At 47.1% G+C, this 12,484-nt stretch overlaps 1 protein-coding gene across 1 annotated transcript in view; it reads left to right on the plus strand.

The window, feature by feature from the left end:
* Nucleotides 1-12,484, plus strand: part of LOC128303123 (titin-like) — a 137,934-nt gene that overhangs the window by 6,230 nt on the left and 119,220 nt on the right. The window contains exons 2-6 of the mRNA XM_053039980.1: nt 7,849-7,971; nt 8,043-9,362; nt 9,808-10,158; nt 11,291-11,455; nt 11,535-12,296. Coding sequence (XP_052895940.1) covers nt 7,849-7,971; nt 8,043-9,362; nt 9,808-10,158; nt 11,291-11,455; nt 11,535-12,296 — 2,721 coding nt within the window. The remainder of the gene's footprint in view (nt 1-7,848; nt 7,972-8,042; nt 9,363-9,807; nt 10,159-11,290; nt 11,456-11,534; nt 12,297-12,484) is intronic.

Below are 12,484 nucleotides of genomic sequence, written 5' to 3' on the forward strand. Positions count from 1 at the left end.
TGGTAAGCAAAGGGAACCGCGAAACAAATAATATGTTGCAGAAATGTTGCTTTATTGCACAATAAATTGTACCGAGTTGCATTGTGGAGAAGTTTGTAAAATAAACATGTCCACCCGAAGCGAACGGTAATAAAGTTATCTGTCCCCTTTTCCTTGAAATTGGGAGTAAAAGAACAGTAAAAGCTGTTAAATCGTGACAGCGTCTGCAGAACAACCAACTGGGAGTTTGGGAAAATTTTCCCATCTCAAACCGCAACTGCCTCAACAGAAAATTAGGTTAGAATTAGACTCGGACACCAGCGTAACCAGCATTGGACGCACTAAATGTGTTTATTTTGTGCTGGTCTGTAGACGGAAGTAAACAAAAACATATTCAATTGGACAGTGTTGCCCCGGGGAGATGTGTGTCAGTTAAAATGTTAAACTGCAGAACTGGTTAGCCAGCGTCGTACGATAAACGGGAGGAAATTGCTCCGAACAAAACGAAACGAAAACGTTCGACCATTGAGCGATTACCAAGGCACATTTCTACAACGCTCGACATCTTGAAACTCCGGATGAAAATTTCCATGCATTCTGGGCATTTTTTTGAGGCCACTTTGGAAGAAATTCGGCAAATCTGAGCCGATTTTCCACTGAGCATGTCCCAAATTCCCGATCACGATGACGGCTGATCGGGCAGCACCAATACCCGTAACGGAGTGCGTTTGTGCTCCAATAGTTTTCCGGACGGCAGTAGAAGAAGGAGGAAAAAGTTTGTGCTCAATCTTTGGCTCATGCTCTCGGGCATGCTTATAATTATGCCTACGAGAATGTACCGTTTCTGAGACGGGGGGCAATGTGCCAGACGTTGGGCAACGGTTTCGGGTAACTGGTGAACCAATTGCGATTTGGATGCCGAATTTCGACTCGGTGCAGGAGTGATCCAGAATTCGACTTCTGGAGCATGTTTGAATGGAGCTGTTTCACGAGAAGGAACAAGTGGCCATGTGGATTTGTTTCATTTCTTCTCTGGCTCTTCTTGGCGATGCGATAAATGATGCGTTACAGTACGATGGGTGGGTGTAATTGATCATCGAGCGGTGTTTGTTATTTTAAGTTGGCCTAATGCTGGCTGGTGAATAGGTCAATCATTGAGCAATCGTTGTGGTTTGAGGTTTAAATTTATCGTACGGAAGAGGATTTTCTGCTGAAAGAGTGTTACTACGGAGGAGTTGGTTATCACCTCGATGCTAATAGAATGTCAATTTACGCTTCTTTACGAGACTAAAATTTAATAAGCGTAGCACTGTTTGTACGCAATGGTCGGGGGGATGTTTGACATGCAGAGCACCCGACTCATAAATATAAACGATTGGCAGTGAGTACACCATTTCGCTGTTCCGGTCGGTACGAGCGCTCTTTCTCGGCGCATACACAAATCCTGCAAGCGGGTATAAATAATCGACAGGCAAGACACCACAATGCGTGTAGCTCATAAATAATGCTCGCTGTACCAGGCGATCGCAAACATAACGCCGTCACATGTACGAGCAAAAGGTAAAAAATAACGTAAGGTTCATTTGCGCCCGGTCGTGTCTTGCGCTTGAATTGCACAAACACAAACACACACACACACGTTAATTCACACCACCCGCGTTTCAGTGACCAGCACCCCAAGGGTAGTACGGGCCTTTCGTCTGGAGAATGGCATCTTGTTAAATCGTGCAGTGTTCGTGTTAGTCACCACGTACCTTACATGGCGTTTTGGCATTGGATGATCTTTATGCTGCATCGAGAGTTGGAACAGCGCATTCTCTTGTCCATTGCTCCCGTAGCCGGAACATTTGATGGGAATGCGAAAACTAAAACTGCGGACAGGAGAAATGGAAGTTAGCGTGTTACGTGTCGTGGACATATGGAAATGATCGTAAGCTTACGTATCGCATTGGAAAAGCAACACCGATCAATGATGCGGGAAAGCGTAAAACCGTTGCTCCGCGGTTTCGTGTTGCTTGAAGGTGTCCATTAATCAAAACTTGTTACGCGTTACGAAGGAAGGATGAAGGTCACAAAGCTTTGAAGAGTCTTAGCTGAAGCATGCGGCTGTAGCAACTCACTGCAAACCACTACGCAGATACAGCAGATGGCGCATCAAATGCCGCGGATGTCAGATGACATTTGAACTGTCAGCCGCATGCAATCCGCCAGAGTGTGTTTGTAAACAAAGGTCGTTATCGGTGGAACCTGTTCTCGAACCCTTTCACCCTTGCTTACGTGCGGGCCGTCGACCACCCCTGTGTGTTGTAGGTTTACAGGTGGGGTTGGTTCCAGTCTTAACGCCTTGACATGATACCTGATCTTGGAGAGAGCGGGCTGAGAGGGGAAGCTGTTCCTGCCACACGTTCATTCATATCGTACAGTGAAACCAAGTGTATCAACGTCCGAGGTCGTGGTTTTCGGTAAACAGACTCGTTTTGTCTTTCGCCTCGTCGCCATCCGTCGAGATGGCCATATTTGGGTAAGCAATCTCAAGTCTGTTATGCTGAATCAGTCGAGGCTCCCAGATGGCTTCGGGGGTGGTGCCTGTATATGTGTGTACGTCTTTTGATGTGGAGTCTGCAGCCGTGTGTGTTGGTAAGATCTTTCGCAAGTCACAAGTCGTATGCAAAGTTAAGCACCAAAGAAAATTGTCCCAATTCCGTAGCTAGAGTGACCTCGTACATTTTTGCCGGGTTTCTGTTTGTTTTAAAGCTGGCTCGTTCTTAAACCGTCGACCAGATTGGGGCTTTCTGGTGGGAAGTTGTTCCAATCAAAAGTCACTCTGAGGAGTGCTCCATAAAATATCCATATGTGCCGTGTATCGTGCGTGCAACTCCACGGCATTGCTTTGGCCACCGTATCCTCTAGCAAATGACGTCATGGTGGCCGTTTTGGGGTTACATGCTTCCTTCGTGCAAATGTTGCAATGTTCTAAAATTAATCTTCGAGTTTTCCGTCGGGCTTACACACAGCCGAGAACTGGCTGGCGGCTGTGGCCGGCTGCTGATCGGAAGCAGATTCGTGATGGGAATTGTTCATGTTCGCATGTGTCCGTATGTAAATCGCGCGTGGAAAAGGGCACCACAATGCAGCGGGGTCTACAGCTGGGATGAAGTGGAAGTTTTCGTAATGAGTTATGAACGCTTTGTAGGAGGTTGGGGACGGAAAGGATGGAGAGTGGCTTAAAATTATGGGACATTGCTACCATACGGCCAGATTTGCTGCATATTCACCTACCTTCCCTTTCGAAAAAGCATACGGGAATCGAGCTCCCTGACCGATCAAATCCTCGAAACCATCCCATTTCACAATTTTAACATAAAAACAACGCTTCTTTCGAAGTTCCTCGGTAGTGTTCGTTTTCTTCAAGCCGTAAGCGAAAAACATGTGCGAAGAGGCATTGGCGTTTGTGGTGCTTTCTACTTTTAATGCTCAGCACAACAACTTGCCTTGCGAATGGTGGCAACAAACAAAACGTGTGCAGCTGTTGACGGACAGAAAAAAGCCGCCCGTTTGGCAATGGCTTCATGCTGGTGTGTAGAAATGGCGTGAAGCACACAGGACGAAGGTGAGAGAACATGATGGATTTGGCGTAACCGCGAACCGCGAATCATCAACCTTTCCTGCAGTACATTCACTCAAACGGGAACTCAAAGGCTGTTCCAACGAAGCCGCTTTAGGTACTGTTTGGAAGGTAGGGCACGACAGATTTGAAGCCCATGAATCATAATCGATCCGATTTTCTTTCCCGAGATCTGCTTTGCGATCGCTACTCGTTTGAAGTGATAGCTTAATGGCGTATTTTTCATCGGCCCCCTGCTTGATGTGGTCCTTGCCTTTAGACGAACGTTACTAAAAAGTGAATTTCTTGTTTGGAAACCTCACCACACTGCCTAGATTATTTCCAATTTGATGACGCTATCATGGCGGATTACATCACCTTCACGAACTTCGATGTGAAAATGCGACCCAACACGTGGATTGCAATCGGTTCGCTGTGCGCGCGCTGAAGGCAGTGCGACCTTGCCCTATTAAGCGGCAATCCTCCCTGAGATCATGGCATTTACCGAAACAAGTCAGCTGTACAATATTTCTCATGTGAGAAAGCCTCTACCAATAGCAGTCATGTTGGTGAAAACGCTACCTCAACTAGAATTCCATTTCCAATGCTGGAAAATTCCTTCCCTCCGTTTGCTTCTCCCTGTTCACTTTCGTGTATGTAATTTTTCATCCTCATCCCCACCCATACCGACGAAAACAGGCGTACCATACCGCGAGGGTATGGGCGTAAAAATAACCTTCATTCTTCGTGTTACCTACCCCAGCTTTGTGTGGTACGGTGTGATCAGTAACTCTACACTTTCTCCCGCTGCGTTCTCTATCGAGCAAGATCCAATGAATCGTTCCGATATATTCGCGCTTAGCATAAGAATGATGTCCCGCATGGGTGGATTACCGCTTCGCGAGTGATCTCGGGAGTCTCACTCTAATCGGTACCCACCATCCCTTTTCTCGGTTGTCCCCTCCGGACAGAGGGGATCTAATTTTAATTCATCTACACCGATCGGATGTGAGCCGGTTGGTGTAAGTTGAATTGCGCTACGCGCATCAACTTGGAAGAATGTTTAACGGTAATTGGGAAAATCTGTGTACATCAGGGAATGTAGGGATGCAGTCGGATGTCTTGGTGGCGTTTGACTCTCGAGGAAGGAGCCAGAATTCTTGGCTTGACTTGAGAGATTCTTTCGCGGTGTTGTTCTACAAATCTAAATTGCTTGCGGTTTTTGCTCTGTAGAATTTCAAGGATTACAAAAGGCCACGAGTGGCTCGGCATTTGATCCGTAAGATGTCCCGACCTTTGCAACGGGGTTTTACCGTGTGTGTTGGGCTGTTCTCCTCTGAGGGCGTTTGTTGAAGACTGCCAATGTGGTAGGTCGAAATGTGGTAAGTCTCTGTTTCTACTCGCCAGATAGCTTTCCGGTTTTCCATTACTCGTAGCCCGTAATTATCCCATTAATTCCTATCGGAAATGTAATCGGGGCAATAAATATTTCCATTCGGTCCATTCCGTTTCGCAGCTTACAACTGGTGCTTAAATGAAGGACATAAATAATCGACCGATGGGAGTCTCTCTGACCAGGGGTACTGTGAAAGGGGAAATGAGAGGTAAAAGATTTCAGATAAATTTGGCCTGACACTGTGCGGGATGGTTGTGATACATCCGAAGTTTGGAGTTGTGTTTATGGATCCAGTTTTTGTTAATGAGTCTATGTCCTATATGGTGCTCGGCTTGTTGTCATATGACTCTAGCTAGTGCTGCTTGCAGAAAACAGCGCGGTTCTCTAGATTATGTGAACATGGATGAGCGTTTTCTGGATGTGAGTTCCTACCAGCATAAATAAACAAAAACTCACCGGAACTAAAGCCCAAGTAAAGAGATCTCGACCAACAGTAAATTGATTCGTTAGCGAGTTGGTTGAATTATTAAACTTTACCGATAAACTACAGCTCCAAACCGCAACACACACCGCGTATTTGTAATTGCGCAATTTAGACTCACTTTTTCTCGCTTAGATGTTTTTTTAAGGTCGACGCTCTGGAAACATATTTTGTAGGAAACGGGCCCGACCGGTGTGTGGCAAACCGGCAAAGACATTACGTGGAGAGGTGGGGTAGAAAATCGGTAGTTGCTTATTGGCAGCGAGAAACAAGCAGCAGAAAAGCTATGAAGTAAACATCTTGTAATGCCCCATTACACCTTATCAACTGCCGCTAACTGCCCCGGGGGTAGCTCCTCCGTTTGGATAGCGGGATCAACCGTGACCGTGGGCACAGTCGGTGGTTTGAAACCGGCCGGCGGAACCCATCGGTGCCCGTTTAATCGTGCATCGGATGGGCTGTTTGTGAGTTACCGAAGAAATACCGTTCGAACTAAATGAAAACAGAACCCGAGCCGGACGTGGTTTGCATAACATTCGTAGTTGGTACGGCTGGGAATTTATTTTGTCTTTCGATCGTCGAGATTGATTGGCTCGTCTTGGGTGGTGGTGACTTTTGAAGAAGCGCTTCATGATGGAGGTTTAGAAAGTGAAAAAAGACTTTCAATTTTGACGTTTCACCGCTATTGAATTGATATCTTTCATCAATATGCATTTTCTTTACGATTTCGAACCCTTTCAACGGCTTCTAAGCGTGTTTAGAAAGGAAGCGGTGTGAAAGAATCGATAAAGAATGTAACGAAGGAAAAGGGATCGAGACGAGTTCTCAGCGTGAATTATCTTTCTTTGCTTTGTGAATGAACAAGCACTGCGTGTGGGCGGGACATGTTGAAGACAGATAATTATAAACATATGCTTTTGCTGTGGCCGCAGAACAGTGAGTGAGCTGTTATTGTTATTGTTGTTGGGGTCAGAGTTACTGAAGCTGACAGCGGAATATGCTCCACTTGTTTAGGAAACATCGAAAACTCCACGGGGATTCGACCCATCTGGCGTTAGTTAAGGTAGTTCTGTGCTCCGCTTCTTAGCTTCGTTTTCTTGGGGCTTTTCGGGACTCTTAAACGGTGCATGACGAAGTCATTGACGACAACATGTTTTACGAAATTATAACCTCCATGGCTGGAGAAAACGTTTAACCGTTCGGTTAGGCTTTCACATCTCGGACACACTTTCTTGTCGGTTTGTATGCCCTCCGTGCTCGGGGCATGAACAAAAAAATAGCTAGCATAGAAACATTTGTGTCAAATGATTGGTCGTCTTTTTAAAGCGTCAGCTTTTGCTCTGATTGAGCGTGACCAACGTTCCGCAACGAAAAGTCAACAACAAGTCTTGAGGGCTCGGACCGAACCGGGGGAAATCGACCGGTGCGAATCGGTGAAATGGAACTGTAAAATTAATATAGTGGGGAGAGACAAATTATCCCGCTCGTTTTTCCGTGCGTACTGACCTGCATTCAAGAGCGGAAAACTATCAACGCAAAGGAAGCAGATGATGACGGTGGTATCGACGACATAATGTCAGCTACCCCTGCGTGAAGGTCTCTGTCGTCGGGAAACCGAAACTTGGGCCATTAATGTTGTTTCACCTTTCGTTAATGAATAACTGAGTAATTTGGGAACGATTATGAGCTATGGTTATACTAAACCGGTAGCACCTTTCCAACTGTGAAGAGCGTTGTAATATTTCGGAAGGAAATGCAAATGTCAACGCTCTAGGGCGATTGGGTCGAGTTCGCTCATTCACCCTCCGCAGATCGGATGTGCTTGGCGCTCTGATCAGGTGAGCCGGAATACGATCACACCGGAGTGCGATCATGTGTCAGTACCGTCGCCACTATGGCCACGCTGCGGGTGACAAACAAATCGCTGTCAAACGTCGCCTACGGCGAAGCACAACTAGCAACCTTATCCACGGTGCATCCGCTTGGGCGCTCGTCGCTGTTTGGTCAAGGAGATGCATGTGAAGATAGGACCAATCCGGATCGGGTTACACGGTGTACTGATCGATGTCATCGCAAAAATGGCCCCCAAATGTACGTTTTTGCGCGTCAAAGACTCACGTTGCTGGATTAGCGTGTTAGGGTAGTTACGTAACTGTTTGCTTTTGTGCAATAAAACGGTTTCAAGTAAGGAAATTGGAATGCAAAGGTTGGTTGTGCATTAATTAACCTCTTTCTTTTTTGCGGAGGAAGAACCTGTTCGTTCCACGGTGGGACAGTGTTAATCTCATGTGAGAATCGCTGCCATTTGATTGACGGTCATGGACAGGTTAATTAATATGAATAGTAAATGCAGTAATTTTCATTTTTTCTTTCGTCTTCTTATTGCAGAGTGGAGAAAAACTGTACATAAAGGTGGCAGATCTGCTGCCAAAGTTCACATTTCTCGGTCCCAGTTTGGATGATGCACTAAAGCTCCAGAACCAACACGATGAATTGTTGCGGCAGATACAGGTTGGTATAAATTGATTGCTTGCAGTTTTTATCGCATGCTAATTGTTTTTTTCGTTTTTCATTAATTTTAGAACATGCCTACACCACTGGAAGAGTTCTACCGAAAAATACAGGAAAAGATTGCATCCAACGAGAGACCCAACCCGACACTAATCGAAGAGATGGCCGCCTCGCTGAATGCCGTGTGGCACGACATCAAGCAGATGCTGGCCGAACGTCGAGAGATCGTCGTATTGAATGTGGCTTTCTTCGAGCGACTAGGCGAAGCATACGGTAAAATGTCCTCGATGGAGGTGGCCTGCAACGATACGATGATCCCGATCGAAATCGACGCGGTACGAGAGTTCCTGGAGTCGTTCCGGGATTTGCGCGGTGACATGCTCGGTGCAGTAGCGACAACACTTAAGGCAGGTCAGCAAATGCTGGATCGGTTGCGAGTGCTGGCCGACATAGGATCACTCGATTCCCGCCCGAACCACATCAAACTGGACGCTGTGCAAGCGATCGGTCAGGTGGAGGCGTGGCTGGAAGACCTCTCGAACCGACGAAACCAGCTGGAACAAGCGTGGATCTCGCGCAAGACGCAGCTAGAGCAATGCCTTACGTTAGCCATTCTAGCGAAGCAGCTGGAAGAGATTGAGCAATGTCTTACTCGCGTACGCAGTCAAACGCTGAGCTCGTTTACACTCGGGGACTCAGCGCAACAGGCCGGTGATCTGCTAGAAACGTACCAAAATCTCAAGTCGGAAGCCGCCTTACTTCGTGACAAGTCGCTGAAGATCACCAAAACTACCGAAGAGCTGCTTACGAGTGGATGTTTTGCTGGCGATGAAGCGTGCGCCAAAGCGTACTCCGTACTAAACGCCTGCTCGGAGCATCTGGAAGAGATCGATCACCGAGAATCCTTGTTGGGCCAGTCGCGTGACTTCTTTTCCCGGGCGAGTGCAATCCTTAAGCGACTGGATCAGGTGGAACTGGAAGTGGCCGGAGCACCCATAAGACCGGCATCACCAAACGATCTTCCGGCGCATCAGAAACTGTTGCAGGACATCCGTGAGACGATCGGGGAGGTACTGCAGATGGGATATTCGCTGGTAGATGATGTTGGACGAACCAAACCGGAGGTGGCCGGCGTACAGACCATGATCGAGCGTATCGAGCAAAGGAAGCTTCACTTCGAACGTTACTGCAACGAGGAAAGCGAGCGAAATGTTCGAACGGCACAAGCACTGAACGACTTCCTGGAACGATACGGTCAACTGTTCGCCTGGCTCGAGGAAGCGCGCGATGAACGGCTTGTTCGTGGCAATGCCATCCACTATATGGGTGAAAATTTGGTTGAGGCGAAAGATTGTCTGCTGCTTCATCATCAGTTTCTAAATGATCTCGAGGTGGGTGAAGAAATAGTTTTTCAGTAATGACTTTATACGTTTAACAGCACAGGGTACATTCTGTTAGCGATCGTCTCGCATACACAACGTACAAGTTGCATGCAAGTCGAACATGAACACATGAAGGCATAAAGTCTGTTACATTGATCATTAACGAATCGATTAACATTGTTCACATGTGTGTTGTGATTTATAGACTTATGACAACGTTTTTTAAGTTCGAAAGAGGAAGCAGAAGCGGCAGATAAAACCGTCCTGTTGGCGGAACCAATCATCATGTAACAGATGTTGAGCGTGTTGCGGATACGAATGAACTGAATTTACTGAGAATTTTCGCGACGTGAAGCATATTGGAAAACTTGACAACTGTTCATTAATCCGCCCGCCCCATACAGTCTCTGTTACATTTTCTTTCCTATTTCTTTTACTTCATGCTTTTTTCCAGATCAAAGGCAACGCTATTAATAACTTGCTCGTACGGTTGACGCCCAGTCTGGAGCATCTTGCCGACGAGCAGCGTGATGACGTGCAACGAAAGATCGATCTCATCCGTCAGCATTGGATCGCGTTGAAGAACTGCGTCATCGAGCGGGTTGATCTGCTGAAGCTGTACATCCGTTTACACCAGGAAGCGGAAACGTTGCGCAACCAGTTCGATGCCCACGCCATCCAGTTCGCCACGTTCAAGGACAACCCGGCGGATCATTCGCTCATCCTGGCCGCAATCGCGAACATCCGCCAGACGCTGGAGAGCCTGCGCCCTCTTGGTGGGCAGTGTCTTGATCAGCTGCAGCAGGTAGGTTGTATGTAGTACACCGAGAAACACCTGTCATCTAGCATAGAAAATAATGACGACAAAACGATACTAAATAACGATTTTGGGAGGAGGAAAATGGGAGTAGTTGGAACACTGCCAACCGAGTTTCAGCATGTTTGCTGTTTGTGCCTGATTGCTTGGAGAAGCTCGGTGTGGGTTTTCTCGCTGCTTGCTGTTTGCTGTGTGCGTGTTTGGATTTGTGTGGTTTGAACGGTCATGGTGGTCTTGCGGTTTTAACGGATGACTGCCGTTGAATAATGAGCCAACGCGGGCAAAGTCGTGGAAAATATCACAGCCGAGTAGTTAGTAAAAATAAATTAAATGCTTTCCTTCTCATTGGGCACACGATGGAAGCGCGACGGAGAAAGGGGATGTGGTAGAAAATTGATGTCCAAGGGGGTTTGCTTCTTTGCATGCAGGTTTTTTGCTTATTCTCACCCTCTTGTGCTTGTAATATGATCGGTTAGACATTGGAACGATGTCAGTGGGATAGTTTCATGTTTCGGCAGTGTGTAACACACCAAATCTCGCATCCCGTATCGTGTCATATTCGCAGTCCTATTCCTGGTTTCGAGAGGGTTTTAGCACGAACTTTGGCATTAGATTCGCGCAGGAAAAGGTGTTAAACGATCTGTACGTGTTTAGCGCTTTTCGTGAGGTTTAAGAATGTAGGAGAGTAACTGATTAAAAATAGCTGTTGTATTAATTAAACTCGCAAGACATTAAGTCCACAGCAGCTTATTAATTGCTTAAAGCGATCCCTTCGATGCTGCTATATCTTCGCATTTTCGCTGCATTGTTGCTCTGTATGATTTGCTCCAGAAAATTTGAAACTCTGCTTCGAATCGTACGGTGACGCGGTTTCCTTCTTCGAGAGCGGTGTATACTATCGACCATTTGCTCGGCGGTCTACCATTCCGGTCGCCACCCGCACTATTTCCAACGGGTGTCAGCCACAGCTACGCGCACGAGAGAAAGCGAATATAATATCGTTATTCCTGGCTGCTCGGGTGGTTTGCGAGTTTCGCCTTCCTGCTCACGCTCCATTGAACTTGCTTATAGTTAACGGTGTTTCCGTCTCTCTTTCTGTATCCGTACTGTACCGGCACAGATCGGCGACGCATACTTGCAGAAAACTCGCGCAGCGCAGTGCGTCGAGCGGACACTCGCCGAATTTGCCGATCGTCAGTCGGCCGTCAGTAATGAGTGGGAAAGCTGGAACAGTCGACGACGCACGGAGACAACATTGAAGGAAATCATGGCTGCCAACATGGAGGTAAGTCAATGCACAATGGCACAAGAGTTCTTGCAAACCCGTGCTAAATGTTCATTTGTCGCGACTCCTCTTCCGACAGACATTGGCTGTGGCGTCGAAGCTGGAGGAACAGCTGTATCCAATCTTTAGCACCGCGCTCGATAACCCGTCCGATCTGATCGAGTTTATTGGTCGCAAACGGGCTCAGCTGCAGCAGGATGTTAAAGCTGCCGAGGCTGATCTGACGCAGCGCTTCGATACGATCGCTCAGCTAGAGCTGGCGGGTGATGCCGGCACCGAGCAGGATATAGTGGCGGTGAAGAACAATCTTAACTCTATCAAGACGAAGCTCTTCTCGCTTGGAGCCGACTTTGGTGAGCTGTCGGATGCGACCGAACACTTCCTGCGCTCGATCATGCAGTGCCGTGACAGTATCCGGGAGTACTTCGGTACCAAGCACGTGGTGACCGATCCAGGTAGTGTTGAAGCAATCGCAGAAGGCTACGAACAGTTCAAGCAGGCAACGATGGAACATTTCCGTGGTTTGCTGCAGCAGAGTGAACAGATTATTGAGCGTGTAAAAGCCCTGGAACCACCGGGCGCTCGTGAACTCGATACGGACAAGATCATCACGTTGCTGGAAAACTTGCGTACGTACTTTGAGTCGCAGACTGAATCGGAGAACTGTGAGCTGAAGAAGCAGCACAGCGTGCTGGCATTTGATCGTGAGTTAAGTGAGGTGCGTGCTGCATTGCGTGCGGAAGTTGATCGGCTGGAGCGTGGACGGGGCCAGTATGGTGAAAATTTGAATGACGCTCAAAGAACCAGAATTGCTTTTGAGGAGCATGCAACTGCACTGCAGGTGAGTACGACTTGAATATTACATGTTTAGATTTTGTATATTTGAAAAATCTTATATTATTGTTTCGATGCGATAGTTATCCTTCGCCCAAATTTTACTGACGTAATTCAAGATATTACCAACACAAATGTAAGGTCATCTACGGTGCAATTTACAAGGTCGCTTCTACCCGCGATTAATCGTGCAAA

This window comes from Anopheles moucheti, chromosome 3, assembly GCF_943734755.1.
Source record: "Anopheles moucheti chromosome 3, idAnoMoucSN_F20_07, whole genome shotgun sequence".
NCBI lineage: Eukaryota > Metazoa > Arthropoda > Insecta > Diptera > Culicidae > Anopheles > Anopheles moucheti.